The 18510-nt window shown below is 37.4% G+C and overlaps 2 protein-coding genes across 7 annotated transcripts in view; both read right to left on the minus strand.

Moving 5' to 3' along the window:
- The window catches only part of KIDINS220 (kinase D interacting substrate 220), a 74193-nt gene extending 73924 nt beyond the window's left edge, over positions 1 to 269 (minus strand). For all 4 annotated transcript variants that reach the window (XM_085056820.1, XM_085056819.1, XM_085056817.1 and 1 more), the window contains exon 1: positions 124 to 269. The gene's annotated coding sequence lies outside the window, so the exon portion shown is untranslated. The remainder of the gene's footprint in view (positions 1 to 123) is intronic.
- A 4419-nt stretch (positions 270 to 4688) lies between these two features.
- Positions 4689 to 18510, minus strand: part of MBOAT2 (membrane bound glycerophospholipid O-acyltransferase 2) — a 91906-nt gene continuing 78084 nt past the window's right edge. For all 3 annotated transcript variants that reach the window (XM_085056823.1, XM_085056822.1, XM_085056821.1), the window contains 3 exons: positions 14167 to 14299; positions 11456 to 11607; positions 4689 to 10924 (listed from right to left, as the gene is read on the minus strand). In XM_085056823.1, coding sequence (XP_084912949.1) covers positions 10702 to 10924; positions 11456 to 11607; positions 14167 to 14299 — 508 coding nt within the window. In that variant the 3' untranslated portion in view covers positions 4689 to 10701. The remainder of the gene's footprint in view (positions 10925 to 11455; positions 11608 to 14166; positions 14300 to 18510) is intronic.

Consider the following 18510-nt stretch of genomic DNA (forward strand, 5'->3'; position numbering starts at 1 on the left):
CCGCCGGCAGCAGCCCCGCGGCGCCCTTTGTCTGGCAGCGGGAGCGCCGCCTCCCCGCACCCCGTGCCCTTCCGCTGCCCTTCCTTGCCCGGCCCGCGCCCCCGCCTTCCCGCTGCCACTCACCACGGCCGGGTGTACTCGGCCCCTGCGGCGGCTGCCCGGGCCCGGCCGGAGCCTGGCACGGAGGGAGGCGGCGGCGCCGAGCGCTGCTCAGCTCGGCCCGGCTGCGCCCGCCATCTTCCGCCGCTGCACTCCGCCCGCCGGGCCGTGACGCGCGGGGTGACTCCGCCCGCTCCGGCCGCGCCCAGCGCCGCGGGCGGCAACCGCGGGCGCACGGCAGCCCTGCCCGGGAGCGCAGGCACCGCCCCGGAGAGCCGGCAGCAGTCACCCCCCGGCTGCTTTCTGGTAGAAAAGGGTAGTGAACAGTTGCTGCCTCATGTACGGACGGACTGGGGAAGGAGAGGCTGGAAAGCAGCGCCGCGGTAAGGGACCTCACTTGGAGGGCTGAGGGCAGTTTTGGGCGCCACAATATAAGAAGGACATGAAGCTGTTAGCGTCCACAGGAGGACAGCGAAGATGGTGAAGGGCCTTGAGCCGAGGAACTACGAGGAGTAGCAGAGATCACTTGTTCAGCCTGGAGACGAGAGGGGAGACACCACTGCAGTCACAGCTCCCTCACGCCGGGAAGCGGAGGGGCAGACACTGATCTTTTCTCTTTGGTGACCCGAGGGAACGGCACGAAGCTGAGTCACGGGAGGTTGAGGCTGGATATTAAAAAAAGTTTCTTCACCCACGGGGTGTTTGGGCACAGGAACAGGCTCTCCAGGAAAGTTGTCAGCACCAAGGCTGACAGAGTTCAAGAAGCGTTTGGACAATGTGCTCAGGCCCATGGTGCGACTCTTGGGGTTGTCCTGTGCAGGTGCAGGAGTTGGACTTGATGATCCTGATGGGTCCCTTCCAACTCAGCATATTTTATGTTTCTATGGTTTAGACATAGAAGCTGTGTCAGTGCAGTCCCCCCGTTATGGCTGGGTTGTAATTTCCATACAAGTTATATAACCCTAGCCACCTTCTGTGCATGCTCAGGGGAAGGGTCTTCACCTGGGCAGGGTCTTTTTAACCTCTAGGAGTGATTTTTAGTATAATAACCTAGTCTAGCTATGACTATCCACTTATGGATCTTGAGTCTTTTGCCGAATTGGGAAATATAGACGTACATCAATATCTTGATTTACGGTATCCTTAGAGCTTGTTAGCTCCAGGATGTCCTGACTAAGGGATGCTAGGTGCTATCTGTTTTACTGATTAAGTCTCCTTTCTTGCTGATTAGGCTTAAAAGTATATAAAGACCAAACTACAGAGTACATCCCAATTTTAGATATTTTTGACATATTGCAAATTTTGCGACACCACCACGAACCTTGAGATCCACCAGCTTCTCTCAGACTCCCCCATGGCCCAGGCATCTGAGCAGTTTCATAGGTATTTTGAAAATTCCCCTCTCAGCCCAGGCCAGGGTGTGCATGGCTGCAGCTGCCTGATAACATTCCCAACATTTTCTACAGTTCTTCCAGCAGTGCTTTCAGTGATGATAAAATGTACCCAGTGACTGAAAAATGTCATTTCCATCTTCAGCACAGTCCAAATCCATGATAATGGATACATCTAATTCATTTGGACAACAGGATGAGAGATGATTTCTGATGACTACAGCAATAACATCTCCCCAGGAGATCATAGAACCTTGCTTAAACCTGGGATGGCAACAAACCAGCCAGGGAAAGGAGCACAGCCCCGACATAGCCCCCACATTACCGCTTATTTCTAAGATTACTAAGTTTCAAGGGTTAAAGCATTAATATAATTCCTTACAACACTGAGATCTTCCATCTCAGTAAAGAGCCATGACTGTTTGCTTCTTAAAGAAACATCTGACAGGGCTTCCTGTATACCCCAAACACTTACAAACCAGAAACCATGCAGCAAGTGCTTTGCTCACTTTTTTAAGCATGAATTCTCAAATGACCTTAAGAAAGTCTTCACACCCTGATAACATATACAGCTTCCTTAAATGCTCTAAAGTTGTTAATACAAAGAAGAGGCCCAAGCTGTGAAATTCAATAGCCAAATCCACCTATCTTGCATTAAAACATTGGTTCAGCTGAAAAACTGGAAAAAATAAAGCATGTGAAGCACATTCTTCTTCTTCACACTTCTTTGCAGAAATGAAACTTGAACACGTGGAGGATGAGTCCCTGCAGCTAATGCTGGGCTGAAAAGTGTTCTCTGTGCCACCTGAACATATGCATAAGGGCCAACACTCAATGATAAATGGTCCTGACATTTCAGGCACCCCTATATTTTTATGTATGTAAGAGAAACCACAGTCTGATAAGACTGCCTGTCTTAGCCTCTTAAGATTAATAGATTTTGAAACACTTTCAAGATACTACTTTTTTTCAGACTTTATACAAAAATGTGTATTGGTATCTCATTTCACAATCTCCCATCACCCAAATCCTTATTCCAGTATCATAGTGTCCCCACTCATTAGGTGTTGGCTGTGTTCTCACTATGCAGTTACAAATTTCAGGCAGAAACAGTAGCTCCTTCCCTCCTGCATAAAAAGGAACTGTACAAACTCTGGGAATATGGAGGCAGAATAGGAAGTTTCCTGTATGGTTCTTCACTATCACCCACTTTTGCTACAGATGGATCCAGCTCCTGACATCCTTGTGCTCTTCTACTTGTACCCTGTGCTTAGATTAGGAGCACTTTCCCACCAGTGATTAATTCACATAGGCAGTGAAACACAGTGCAATTGTGGTTTATTAAGTTTGAAAAGATCATGTGCAGCCCACATGGAGAAGTAACTCCTTTGGTACTATATAAGACCATCTTAGGAAGAGCTATAAGATGTACTGCAAAACTGGACAGATCTCCGACTCTCATCTAGTAAATAGGCTGAAGACATCTCTGCCTAGAACTACTTCTGTATTCTATACTGAAACATCCTGCATGTTATCAGGAAGTTACTCAGATGGAATTATGTTAATTATAGGCACAGGAAAATATCTGCTGGCTCCAGGATGCTCTTAATCGTGACTCTTTCTGTGCAGCACCTTAATTTACAACATTTAATAGCAGAAAGCTGTGTTTTATTTTAATATCTTCAAATATGTTTTTCACTAAATGCAGCAATGTTTAGTTCATGAAGACATGTCATACTCGTGACCAACTCTGTTGTATGTATTTGAGAAAGCAACTTCCATTGCAGTCTAACTTCTGGTTAAAATGACAACATTCACCAGAGCTTCTAAAATTGCATCTGTAGTCCTTTGTGTTGTAATGGCAAGTATTTTCATCTCCTGTGACACAGCTTGTTAAAATAGAATTCTAAACACACAAGGCTCAAAAATACCATTGTTACAGTAGGGCCTTTCAAGACAACACCACACATTCCATATTCCTCTAGGGTGGGATGCCTGGCAAAAAGAGATCTGTATAAAGATGCCTCCAGAAGGTTACACTGGCTTTAAAAGGTTTGTACTGAAGTGGAATTAATACCAGATCAAAAGAAGAGAGAAGATGATTCAGTGTGAGACAGGAAGTGATGAAAACAGCCCGTTTAGTAGTGACATATAATATCCTTTGTTTTCTCTAACAATTCTTAAGTTCACACGGTAAAAACTTGCAGGTCCAGAAGTCTCAGCTGGCTTTGACATACTGTCACCAGCTAACAGAAACTGCCTTAGCAGAGTCCTGGCAGTTGAGTTTCAAAAAGAAAAAAAAAAAAGTGCATGTATGGTACACATTTAGCCCTGCTTCTTTGGAACCATCAATTAAAGCAGCAGCTTCTTCAAAACACCAAATTTGATTTCTCAGTTATGAGGTTTCCATTTCTCAAGCTAAAAATACCCCAGTTGTTGTATTTGGAAGTAGTGCTCATCAGGTAGCAATATGCTCTGAGATGGAGGGTTTAAATTTTCTTCAGCACCTTTCCCAGGTAACAAGAGGCTAGACTTGAAATTCTGTTTACCAGCTCTACTAAAAATAATTATATACATAAACTTATATATAAGCTCTAGAAAACAAATTAAATAAAAGCAATTTTGAAGAAGAATATTCCAAATAACACTGTAAGTACATGCAATATATATTTAGCAATCTAAAAGGAGAAACTGCATTAAAATAATTTTCTTTTTTAGCACTCAAGCCACAAAAGAATTTAGAAAAACAAGTTCAGTTTTTTTTAAACTACAGTTTAATCAGATTTAAAGACACAAATTAGAAAAGAACATTTATAGGTAAGTTAAAAACACCTTTAAAACATAACAGCATGCTGCTTCTGCAGCACTGCTGAGACAAATTAGAAATAAGTAATTATTAAAATATCACAATCACAGTGTAACTAACAGTGGTATTTTAATTTTACCATACACCAACACTTAGTTTATGGATCTGTTGAAAAATAACACTTTTTAAAAAATATATATTTTGGAATAATAAAAATGAAACTCACTGACAGTGTATTATAATCTGAACCAGGAAAGGCAAATTTAGGAACACTGTAGCTATCCACTTTTAGGGGTGTTCTCTCATCTTAACATACGGGTGGTTGGACGCATAACTACTTCTGCATTGAGGTAAAACTATTCCCTTGAATGTGTAACCAAGGCAGGAAAGAATAAAGTTCCATATTTTAAATTCTTAAATTGAATAACTTATTACAACATCTTTGAACAATGCTATATTACCCATCTTACACTATTTTTCATCCAATACATTTTCAATGTTCTTTTCTAACTGATCTAGAACACATCTGAGGTCTGGGATTTAAGAGTAACTACCTAATTACTATTGTAGCATTTTGACACCTTTGTCACAGTAAGACACATCAGTAGATTCTTCATAGAAATAGTCAACACCACTGGACAAAAGAAGGTACAAAGAAAAGATGTAAAGAGAACTGAAAAACACAGAGAAAGGCAAAAGATGCATAGGCAGATACTCCTTAACTTATTGTGATAATTGTTGCACCTTTAATACTCAGTGTTGCACTCTTCTGATTCCCAGTCTCTAGGCACCCTGTTTCTGTATTTTTTTTTTTTTTTTTTGGTGTTGTTGTTGTTTCAGATTACATTGTCCCAATTTTCAAACCTAATCTGGCTAGAGCGTGGACCACAGCTATCTATTCATATGACATATTGTAGTGAAACCTACATGAAAATCCAGCCTGGGGTACTTCTCCCTTAGAGAACAAAATGAAGGAAGATTGTGCAGAGGTCTCTTTTGCCAAGAGGTTTGTTTGGAATAAGGTGCTGGACTGAATCACTAGTAATACAAATGTTTCCTCCAGAAGTGGCTCTACCTCAGATATCAGCCTGAAATCAAATTTTCTATCATAGCCTGCAGCAGAATAACCTATAAAGGTTGGGTTTGCAACAGTGTGAAAGACGCCTTTACTTGCCACTTAAAGTGTAACCAACAGATTCTGTTTTCACTTTAGGAAGCAGGAAGCTTAAATACTCTGAGAACAGAGCCCCACAGCCTTCAGGTGTAATGTTCAACTGGAGGGCTCAACACCAGCCTCCTCTGAATATTGATATAGGCTACTTTAAATGTATTTATGCACACTATATGTAATAGTTTGTCAGCTCAAGGTTTACACAATGTTTATATGGATATGCACATGGGCTCAGAAAATCTAAAACCATCTAAAACCAAGACCAGGTCTAAGACCCTGGGCACACAGCTAATGCACAGATGATGATAAAGTGGCAAAATTTACTTTTGCACATTTGTATAACTAAACTGAGCAAAATTATGTTTTAAATATTTAATGTGACAAAAAATGATACATTTGATGGTTAGACTTTGTAAAAAACCTACAAAAAGCCCATTCTGAAACAAATTTTTAACAAATCTTTTTTCATATAGTTTTGACCATAATAAACAGTGCTGCAATATTTGTACTTGTAACTTTGCAGGGTGACTTTGTGGATGTCTGGATTTTGTGGTGTTTGCAAAATGTCTAAGTTAAGACAGCAAACGTCAAAAACCCAGCCAGATGTAGCATAGAGCAGCTGCAGCCTGGGTCACAAACAAGTAGAACCTCTGTCAAGCTCTGCACGTAGGGTTAGCTGCCTGCAGGAATTGTGTGGCAAACCCTTCCAGCCACAGATAGGACACATTCTGACTAGAGACTTTGCCATCCTCTTCCACTATGACTGTGAAGAATATGAAGACCAACAGTGCAAACTAGCTGAGATGTAGACAGATCTGGCAATCTTATGAGAGTAGGCTCAATTCACTAGAGTGTCTGCTTACTTATTCAGAATAGCATTTAAATACTTTAATAAGCACATATTGTCAATTGATTTTTAAATAGGAAAATTAAAAAATACACCCAAGTGCTGTTCAGAGTATTATTGGACCAATGTAAATACATAAAGGTTAATAATGTAGTGAAACGCTGTGATGAATCAGCACAGAACAAATGTGGATTTTTTCATACAGAGTCTGCATCATATTAAAATCCTTAATTTCCATCTGTTTTTCTAACACTGATCACTTTTCAACATAGATGGTAGTATTTCAAAATTTCCAATGAAAATAAAATTTTCAAGCCTGATTTCAGAATTCAATGAGAATTACAAAGTGAAAGATTTAAGGGAAATTAAAGTCTAAATTATAGTAACTTGTGCTTTTAAATTTCTTTATCTTTCAAGGCCAACTTATAAAGTTGAACATGTGAAGGTTTACATATAAGCAACAGTTACACATTTGTATACAAACGTGAAGACACATTTGACCATGTATTTAAACAAATTGTCAACAATTTGTTTGCAAAACTTCTGAGAGAAAAATCTAGATTTTGTTAAAATTACTTTTGATATGAATTAGACAGGAGGTGATGATTTCAAGCATCTCTTCTGCATCAGAGGACATTTTACCAATATCCAAATCAATGCCATTGAAAGAGGCAAAACTACCTGGTGTGCATCCTGTCATACAAGCCTAGCATTTATATTAATATTACTTATTCCCCCGGGGGACACAGAACAAGTTCTTTAAGTGTAAAATTCTTCTAATAAATAAGATACTATATTGGTAGAACTTAGACCATATGTCAGTGTAGAGCAGGGAATATACTAAGGTCTCCTCATGGTCTTCTCACTAAAGTTTGATTTGCTATCAAGAGCATATTGAAATGCATACCAATATTTTTAGATGTAATACATTTCCAAATGTCACCAATTACTGAAATCTTGCCTACATGTCAACTTAAGGAATGGCCAGGGAAAAATAAGTTTCTTGAATAAGAAGGGCATATCTGTAACTGCAAAGCTAACAAAGCCTTTTTGATTACCACAGTAGTGGGCACCACTGAAAGTATTATTTAAATACGTAATATATATCTCTTTCATTAATAGAGAATCATAAAAGTTAAAAAAGGTTAAGCAAGCAAATAGTTACTATCAGGGTGACTACATTTACTAACTAACATTAACTCATTCAGTGCCTGAATGAACTGTTCACTATAGGCAAATATCTGCAAAGCACCATAAAATTATGAATGATATGTTGTATTTACTTTTCATAGTCTGCTGATTTGCAATGCAGGAAACACTTTTACCTTTTGGATATACATTAGTTAGTAAGTGAAGGAATACTTAAAACCATGTTTCCTTCATGTCCAAAACATATATAGGAAATATACTTTCTACAATTTTTCTCAGGAAGAGCAATAGTAATCACTGCCATCCTTTCAAATTCAGTATCATCAAATGATGTGAATAAAACCTAAAAATTATCTAAAGCTTTGGGGCTGGCTGCTCTTGACTTTCTGATTGAATAGATAAAAAGGATCCAGTGCAATAGCATGGCAGAAAACGAGTAAAAGCAGAGGGAAAGCAACATCAAAACCCCAGCTTGACTAAAATCAGAGTGCTGCCATTAAAACAAAACACCTCATTCCAGAGTCCCCAAGAGAATTCATTTACGTGAAGAGCAGATTTTTGTTCAAAGTACTTTTACACTTAGCAATAACATTTAAAGGATAAATTCTAGGACACTACATTTAAATTCTGTAAAGAATTAACTGTCACAATTTTCTTGTGTTGCAAGTACTTAATGGGTTCAAATAATGAAGAAAAAAAGTCACATCCAACTTTGAAACCCATATTTTGCCACCTGTGCCCAATGAAAGCATGAATGTATTTTCTTAGTTGTTTTAACTTCCCTATTTACAAAAGTTCTGAACAAAACTATACCTCTGAATTCACTCACACTGAAGTACCAGTGTGCACTACCCTAAACCCACTTATTTTCTGGGATTCTTTACAACTGTTTTCATATTTCATTAAGAAAGATTAGTAAGCATACATAGCACACATGGGCACACATGCCAAAACAATAGAACAAGAGCACCAGAACATAAATAGGAGAACAGCACATTGTACTGGCATCCAAACGTGTGTGTTAGAATAGATTTGGAGACTGCACCAATAAGATGAATTTAAGTTCAAGAGCAACAAATGCTGAAAGAATCTACCCTATTTTTACTTACCCACCCAGAAATGTGCAAATCTCATTTGTTCATTTCTGTAACAAAATTTTATGCAAATATCCCTTCAAGTACAGAAAGAAAAAAAAGTCTTTCCTGATTTTGTATCTAATAAGGTGGATCAAACAAACTAGCATGCCCTTGCTTATTAGCAAGAAGAAAACCATAATGTGGTGTCAAAGATGCATATGACAACCACAGCCCCATGAAAGGGGAAGTCTACCAGGGCAATCAAAATAAGGATTTAGAAGTCAGATTATTTTACCTTAAAGATAATACAGCTGTCACTGAAACAATGAACATCCCTGCTCATCTAAACAGACTCATCCACTCTCATTTCATATTCAGTTCCCCCTTTCTGAGTAGATTAATTAGTGCTAACCTACACATATGGGAAGTTATGTTCTCTTCCTCCTGCAGTTTTAAGCAAGGAGCCAAGGGCCAGACACAGAGCTATGACAGCAAGGGAATAACTCTGACCTAACTTAGCCTCTGATTCTTTAGGGAGTACTGTAATGATTTTTGCGTGGCAATATCCCCAAAGCTGAGGACCATCATTGCACTTCTGGTAGGAAGAATACTCATCCAACTGGTGCTAGATATTTGAAGAAAACTTTAAGTTTCAAAATATTATGACAAAATTTTCTCCATCATTTGTTAGTTATTAATCAACCAGCTGCATTATTTTTCTCTTGTATTATTTTGTATCTGGTTTAAAATTAAAAAATAAACCCCATGTGGATGAACAGTTTGTGTTTACTTAAAAAAATTATACGAAAATACAGAATATATGCAATTAAAATGTAGCCCTTTAACAGTAGTACTCTAGCACTGACCATCATCACAATAAATGGTCGGGAATAGATATAACCACTGCATTGTTTCCTTGACACACTTCTATAATTCAGACAGTCAGATATTCTGAAGGATTTCTTTCTTTCATTATGTTACCCAGAAATATGACATGAAATTTGCATCTAAAATTCTAACTTAAAGAAAAAACTTTTCCTCAAATTCACACAGTTCTTTGGATAAAGGTTCATCAATTATCAAGCATACAGAAATTGGTTATGGTAGTCATTTCATGTTTGACTACCTAGGTGCTGGAGCTTCAAGGTAATTTTGCTATTTTATACTGAAAGCATCATCAACTAACTGATGCCTGCAAATTCAAAATAACTTTAAGTATTAAAAATCACTTTTTGTAAAACAGTTCTATTCTAGAACAAGTATTTCTGGTATTTAAGGGCAAAACTGCACTTTCATTGAAATCCCAGGGCTTGCATGCTGTCTTCTGTGCCTTGTGGCTGCCTTTCCCCCTCTGGCTGCAAAGCCCACTTGGCAGTGTTTTATTGGGTTTAGGTACTTTAAAGTAACAGAAACCTACATTAGAGCTATCAATCCCTGGAAAAGGTAAACCTTGAGGTGTTTATAATCCATTCAGAAGGGCCATTTTAATCCATTCAGAGTAATTATACTCTTTATCAAAGAAACCAAACTATAATTTGGCATCAATGTTTACAGTTCTGTAATGTACTGTAATAGTTTGAGATACTTTAAGAAAACCCTCCAAATACTGAGATGCTTATTGCAATTCCCTTTGAAAGATTCCAAAGTCATCTAGTGACTTTGCATTTCCTATTTTTATCTTCTTTATAGCATATAGTGTTATATATTTGAAATACACTTTCCACATAAAATCAAACTTGAAATACCCACTTAGAAACAATATTTCAGTAAATAGAGGGTTTAAGGCAAGTCATTCAGTTGGAAAAACTAATTTCCATTTGTTAATCATAGATTGACACAATTTTATTCCACCACATCAGTGCCTTGGGATACACAACGTACATTCAGCAAAGGGCACACATATGACCCTATGGACATACGTTGCAAGTCCTGAGTGCCCATTGAAATAATGGTAATATCTTCATATAAGGCGTGACCCACAGGGACATGGCATGGGAGGGGTTAATTTTTGTTTTGAGTCTTGCTATTGTATGTGATTTTCCTAGGTAATGCATTCTTTTCTTACTAAATATCTTTGCAAACAAATACAAACCCCTTTAAAAGGTGCTAAAAATGGGTTTCTGAAAACATACAAAATATATTTATCATAGTATTTTTCTCAATCACTGCTTTAATGTTTGATATCTGCAGGTTATTTCTTGTTTCTGACTGAAACTATTATTTGTTGTGGAATAACTGTTCTTTTGCAAAAGACTTTCTTCTTCTAGTTTTCTGGACCACACGGGCTGGACACTTTCATGCTTTTTACTTCCTTTTTGAGTTCTTTTCAATGGAAATACCAACAACACCAGGATGCTGGCAATATGAAGACAGAAATAGCAGGAGCTAAAAAACAAACAGAAAAAATAAATCAATAAAATTATTACCACTCCTACAGATATACTTTGCATGTAAGAAAAGAAAATATTAATATTTCCATTAAGAAAAGTAAAATAAGGGGAAAATCAGAAATTAAGTCTTCCCTCACACTATTTAGTACTGTAACAAGGTGTAAAATGAACAGAAGTTGGGTTTCAATTTTTTTCACATGTTATTTCTGGGTAGTCAATATATCTAGTCTTGCTATAAAATAGTTCAAGGACATATCATAATTTCAACGGTATCCTCTGGTTTTTGTTTTTGGTTAGTTTTTTTCCCCTGCCCCCTGAAAAATAAGTCTATTATGACAGGAAAATATGAGCACTCTGTGGTTTTTTGTACACACGACACACTATTTCCAAGTACTAGAACAGAAATAGTTTGCTCAGCTAACAAATCAATCTTATAATTATCACTAAAATAGCTTCAGAAATCTTCTACCACTGAAAATACTTCTATTCCAAGTTAAAGAAAAGGAAACAGGTATAATATGCTTACCTGTAAAAGGTGAAAGAGGGTTTTACGGAGAGCAGTACAAATGGCACGACTGTGTAACTTATTGCTGCTTGAGTTGCCATCCATGTTACAATATCGTAACATAGTTTAACAGCAGGAGACTCAACAAAATAATGTCTGATATTGTTTCTTATCTGAAAAAGCATGTAATACTAAGTTAGCTAAGGAACTGACCTTGAGAGCGCATTTTGTTGCATTGACACAAAGTCATAGGATGAATTTAAATGCTACAGTTTGGTCAAGTATCTCTGAACTATTCAAAATGCCCATCAACCTCAAGAGGAATTGGCTCAAATTCCCTGTACTTCATTCAGCATGGGAATTTAAGCATTTATTAATTTAAACAGAATTTAAATAAATGAATCCTACCCTAAATCCAATGCAAATTTGCACTACTTGTCTGAATGAGGTACACATTGTATTCTATCAAGCCATTCTGTAAATATAGAGGGTTGGAGTAAGTGAAGACCAGAATGCTTCTGACAAAAGCTTCTATACAGAAAGTAATTTTCATACATTTGTTAATAAAATATATTTTAAGACAAGCAGGATATAAATCTAAAAATACAAAAGATCCGATTTTGTATCTAACAGAAAAGTTCTAATTACATATTTCAGGAGTCTTAATAATTTTTATCAAGTGGGATAAGGAGTCTTTTCAGGAGTCTTAATAACTTTTATCAACTTTTATCATTTTATTATTATAAAATGACTTAATTTTCTACACTGAGTCTTCTTTTGTTGTAAAATTCTGCTCAAAAGACTGAATACCAAAGGTATTTAAAAAACCCAAATCCAAAACACACACAGGTTTGGGTTCAGTCTTATTTAAGTCTATAATTATAAAGACATCAGCAAATCTTTGCCTCCCCTTCCTTCGACTGAACTGTTATCCTTGCTCACACTCTTATGTGCTGACAAGCCAAGATGGGCTAAATTCAGCCTTTGACCCCAACGTGGTATCACAGTTGTCACCTCCTGGTCACCTGCACTGAAGCAATCCTTTCTGAAAAGCTGCACACCAGACTACACTGTTTAGCTTACTCAACCCTCAGTTTCTTTAGAACTCCTGGTTCCAAAGAACATATCCAAAGCTAGCTCCTGCTGATTTAATTCTTTACATTAAAAACCATTTTTTACCCTTCTTGTTCTTCTTATGCTATATGCCCTGTAGATACCACATTCTCACTCAGTCTTTGCTTAGTTAAGCTAAGTCAAACAAGTAATTCTAGTACATACCCTCCCTTCTGCCATCTCTCTCTAGTTTATTCCTATGATCACATGCAATGATTCGTTCTGAGAGTTCTGTAGAACTCAGATGAAGCTTCACAAAATTTCTTGTAATCTTGTATTTTAGGACTTGAAGAACAACTTTTAACACAAGTCTGTGACTGCCACTAGTAAACACCTGATTATGAAATGTGTAACGATTAAAGGCAGTAAAATAAGTTGGATACATGCTTAGGCATAACAGAACAAAGTGTGGATCAGAGCTGCCAAACTTTGCAGCTAAGGGCTACTAGATTTAAATAATAAATATGCTGAAGTACCTCTAACATATCTTAGCTAACATTAAGTACCTGTTGATACAGAAACTCAAAGTATTTTTTACTAGCCTGTTGATTGATACATAATAAATGTGAATACAATGTAGTGTATTAGAGAAGCCCAGGACTCAAAGGCAGTGAGCACTCCAATTTAGTGGACTCATCTTACTACGTAAACAACTTTTATCTGTGAACTGTCCCAGAACCTTGGCTTTTGCACCAGCCCCTGGCTGATATATATCAAAAGTTCCCTGTGACAGAGTCTGGAAGGAGAAGAAAGCTGTATCTATTGTAAAGAAAGGAGTCACCTCTGTCAAACAAGGATTATACCCACATCTTGTGAAGAAGGAGAAGCATCTGTTTTATTGATGTAGTAACAACCTAAATCTGAAGTACCACCTTCCCCCAGCTATTATAGCAATGTGGAGCAGTCTGCTTCATTTCTCACTCTCCTGGTTCTTTCAACAAAAGAAGTGCTCTGTTATGCTGCTCTGATCTGATGTGTAATTTGTTCCTCTTTTCCACTGAGTGACTGATAAACCTGTTTCTGCTCTTACACAGCTTTCTCAGGCAGAACTGTGAGAGATTTCTTGGCAGACTTGTTGGTTCCATATGGTTCTGAATAGCAACTGCAAAAGCTTGTTAATGTGACTGCACTACTGGCTGGCCAGCTTGAAATAGTAACTGCACTTAGAGATTTTTATGTGCTGCTTGAGGGGGAACATTCTTTAGTTATCATCCTTACAATAATACTGGACAAAAATTAGGGATATGGCAGACTCTAGAAATATATAGCACTGACACACAAATTTTAAGATACTCATCATCACTAATTTTTTCAAAATTATTTTAGATAACATCAACCTGTTCAGCATGCCATAATAATACACCATCAGTGAATACAGAGGAAGAGCTTCCACAAAAGATATGCTACAAATATGTTATAAACTGTGTACAGTCTTGTTTGTTTCCACCAATCAAGCCTTCTTATAATTAATCATTCCCATTGTTCTCATAACTGAAAAAGTAAACACCACTATCAGACAGATTGTGTATCAACAGTGAAGGGTATATTTGGACTACAGAACATGATCAATTTGCTTTTACAAAACTTATTATTTAAGAAGATACTTGGTTGGTACTTACAGCTCGTGCTGCTAGTGTCATTAGTACTCCTGTTAAAAATGTTAAATAATATCCTGGATAGACTCCATGCCAGATGGCAGAAAGGATGAAGGTTTGGATCGTGGGGCTGAAGGTGGCTCGCTCATAGCACACTCTAGCAAGTCAAAAACAATTCAAGATAAGTAACATGAAACAAAATTACACACAATCTCCCCAGCTACCATTTACACTTTAATCAGTTTCATCTCCAACACATAAGTTTCAATGCAATTGTGGTTTTTTATTATTTAATAATGTTGTCAGTACATTACGGCTTACAGAAAATGCTAAAGCTACTCACAGCTCCCAGTTGCAGCCCTCAGTGCTAAACTGCTTAGTGCCTTCACACATGGTCCTTATTCCTAATAAACTGATACACAAGCATCTAAAGATGGGTGTTGGTATTAGTAAGGGATCTTGAGCCATCCAAGAATGTGTTTGAAAAGCTGCACTGGAAGACACAGACCATCCCCAGACTCTTGGGATGAGTCAGGTATACGCTTCCATAAAATGAGAGCAGCTTATAGGAGCAGGGGAAAACTAACAACTACTTTCAATTTTGAATAATAAAGAGACTACAGTTGAAAATATGTCTGTGTGACACAATTAGGTGAGCATGACGATGACATTGTAATAAATACTCTAATAAATACTCTAGCATTGAGAGAGTATCAAATAAGGAGAATTCTGAACTCTGTGTTGTTTTAAAATTGAAACTCTGAATTATTCGGCAAGGTCCTATAGTAAGGAATTCTAGAAGGAAGAAGGGAAAAAGGAATCCAAGAAGGGTGGTTTCTAGAAGACAACATTGTAGGACACAATGACAAACCATCATGATGTGGAAGAATGATAGGAAACATGGTAAGGTCCTGATATGGCTTCATCAAGAGTTCTTTAATGTCTTTAATGATCTGAAAACCAAAAAGCAATAGGAAATATGGAAACAGGTACAAACTAACAAAGCAAAAATAAACACCACAAGCATGCATGAACACAAATCTACAGCTAACATACAAAAATGAGTTTTAACTAAAAAGACTATAGACACCAGTATGTAAAAAGGTTGTATAACCACAGAGCAAGTAACAGAAAAAGAGAAGAGAATGCACATCTGTTATTGACAGAAGATGACAAGCTAATGATACAAAGAGCAAAAACATCCACTACTAATCTAACTACTTTACTGCAACTTTCACATATAGAAAAGTTTACTGAAACCTACTGATGCAGTCAATGTTGAAGAGCAGAAGGTAAAAAGACAGGATCTGAATAGGGGAAGATTAGAAGTGTAATTTGCTAATTTAATTTATTCCAGTCAAATAGATGTGGTAAGTTTTATCTTATGAGGTCTTCACTGGGATATGAGCACAACTGCCTCCTCTTGCTAAAGGGCTTCACTCACAGTGGCCCCTAAGATGAGAACATGGAACATGCATAATATACAAAACTATCTGAGGACATTTGCCCAAAACAGATCACCTTAAAGAGGAAAGCAACACTGGCCAGGCTAAATAGTAAACAGAGAATTTCAAAGAGACATTTTTGACAAAGAATCTGTCAGTCTCAGGAGCAGCAAAGCATTAGGAAAATTTGCGATGAGTCAGGGAGACATCTTGGAGCAAAATACTTTACATCAAAACCTGGTTTGACACAGACAGAAGTCACCCCACCAATACCATGACCTCTGTCTTGGCCAAGACAGAGCATCCCTGGTAGGCACAGAGTAGCTGCATCCAGACAAGGGGCTGTCAGTGCAGAGGACCATGCCAGGGAGCAGTGTCTCATCCCTGTCAGCTGCAGGCACATGGATTTGTGCCAGGCTTTTCTAGTGGGCATGTGAAATCAGCGGGTTCACACCAAGCTGGAGCACCCACATCTCCCACGGGCAGTGCATACAGGCAGGGTTCTGTATCCCACACATCCTTGGGAGAGGAGGTAGAGTTTGTATGTAATTGTGTACGTACATGTGTGCTTTTTAAACCACTTGGGATTAGTTACAGGAGAGTGCTTAGAAATGTTCATTACACCAGAGCACTAAACACATACAAAATGTTATGTGTTCTAGTACTGCTATTAATTCTAAATGTATATGACTGATGGTTAATTACATCTCATTAATAAAGTGATAGATATATGTCTTCAATCTTTGTTTGATTTAAAGTACTGAAATTGTCCCCAAAAAGCATTCAGGAGTGAACAAAACTCACTAAATTAACTAACCAAATTTAAAATGTATCAATGAATATGAGGTAAGATATAGTACAAAAAAAAAATCATCAGACTGATCAATTTCAAAGAGTAAAAAGTAAACTTAAACTCTTCCATGGACTTGGCAATAATAAATCATGTTCAAATGCTTCATTTGACATTGCTAAAAACAAACCAAGGAAATATGGTCATCACAACAGGTTAAGAAAATCTATCCAAATATAGGTGGTTCAGGTGATCTTATCTATAATGCTCTAGAACTGGGAAAATGCATCAGTTGTTCAACAAGGTACTGTCGTTGGTCTGGTTCTGTAATTTCTTTACTAACTTAGGTGGTAGACTGAGAAGTGTGTTTTTCCACCTTGTTTTCCCTTCCTTTTTTTGAGGTGGAAGGTGGGATGGACGAGATTGGCATTGTTTTCTTATTAGAGAGCACTAGAGTCCAAAATGATCTTGGCAGACTTGAAGGATGTTCTGAAATCAACAAGATGAAGTCCAAAGCACAGAACACTAATAAGAAAAGTGAAAGACACAAACCAGTACCATTCCTGTATCATTACTGAAAAAATGTAGCTGAGTATGAATATGGATCAACAGTATGAAACACTGAGTATCAGCTAAGCATGAATGAACAGTAGATTGCTGAAAAAAAAAACAACAAAAAACCCAGATGTCTAACACTCTTCTAATACATCACAGTATTACCTAAAGAAAAGAATGATAGTTAATACACTCAATTTAATCAGCTCTGCCTCTAAAAAGCCTTGGAAAGACCTCGAAGGTCTTAGCGGAAGTACTACATCCACTCTAAGAAGACAGAAAGTTTGGAAATATGTCAGAATTGGGCAACAAGAACCACTGAGGTTTTTGTGAACATGACCAAAGACAAATGGGATTAGATGGTTTCTTCGGAAAAGAGAAAGAACAGGATGAAGGAGAACATAACAGCTTTCCCAATCAGGAAACATTATAATAATATACATTGTTGATATATGCTACTATATAAATATCTATTTCAACTTACATGCCTGCAACAACAATGCCTTTGAATTGCTGTATATTATGATCTACATGAAATGTTTAGTAAACCTCTCTGTGATCTGTAGCTCCATTAACTGTGTTTTTTACAAATTTGTTTTTATACACAATCAGGGTTTACTGATGGTTCAGCTTCTCTTTAGAGAGTATCAGAAAAGAACAGAACAAATGCTGATGCCTGGTATTTCACATGAGATAAATGGCTAAAGTTTTAGGTTCTTCTATAAATGGTAAAAAAGTGAGTTATTAAAAGTGGATGTTTAAAGTAATCCATGAGCTTGTCCTCTACTCAAATTGTTGGAGCATTACAACCAACCAAATGATCAGTAATATAATATATACTCTCTACTACTATTTATGGACCTCATATGTAATCAATTAAAATAATCTTTTACTTGCAAGAAAACTTTCACAAAACATCCACCCATCCACACCCTTTTGCTGTGACAAAAACAATTTAGACTAACCTCAAGGATTCTCCTACTTTGTTTTGAAAAATACTTATTAAAGGAGATGCTTTAATTTTGCTTCACATCTTCTTTTATTGTCACCCAGAGCAATTGATTTGCTTTTTTTTTCTTTCAATTATTAACAGAACTGTTATGCTTCTTCACTAATAATTTTTGTTTAGAATCATTCAACTTAGGAGATTTGAAAGTCTGTAGAAATACAACCTTTTCCTATTATGTTTTAACACTCACAAACTTCTGTTTTCTAACTAAATTAAAATAGCTAAATAACATATTTGGTTTTTGAAATGCTACATTTCAATACCTGCAAATGTGCAATTTTTTGTTGACTGTCCTAGCAATATATTCCATTGACTACTGAGCCAACCAGAATAATCACATAAAATTCCATTTCTTTTTTGAATTGGGTGAGCAAAATATTTAGGGATGAAATTACGGAAGAAAGAGAACATGCTATGAAGAAACTTGAAGGAAGAGACATCCTGTTGCCAGCTCTCCTAGAATAAGGGGTAAAGTCCTCTAAGTGATCCCAAGATAGGGGTCTCAGTTAAACTTGCACCTAGGGATAGGAGATCAACTCAACAGTCTGACTGGAAGAAGGGAAACAACA

Source organism: Lichenostomus cassidix, chromosome 3 (genome assembly GCF_008360975.1).
Source record: "Lichenostomus cassidix isolate B80296 chromosome 3, HeHo_3.0, whole genome shotgun sequence".
NCBI lineage: Eukaryota > Metazoa > Chordata > Aves > Passeriformes > Meliphagidae > Lichenostomus > Lichenostomus cassidix.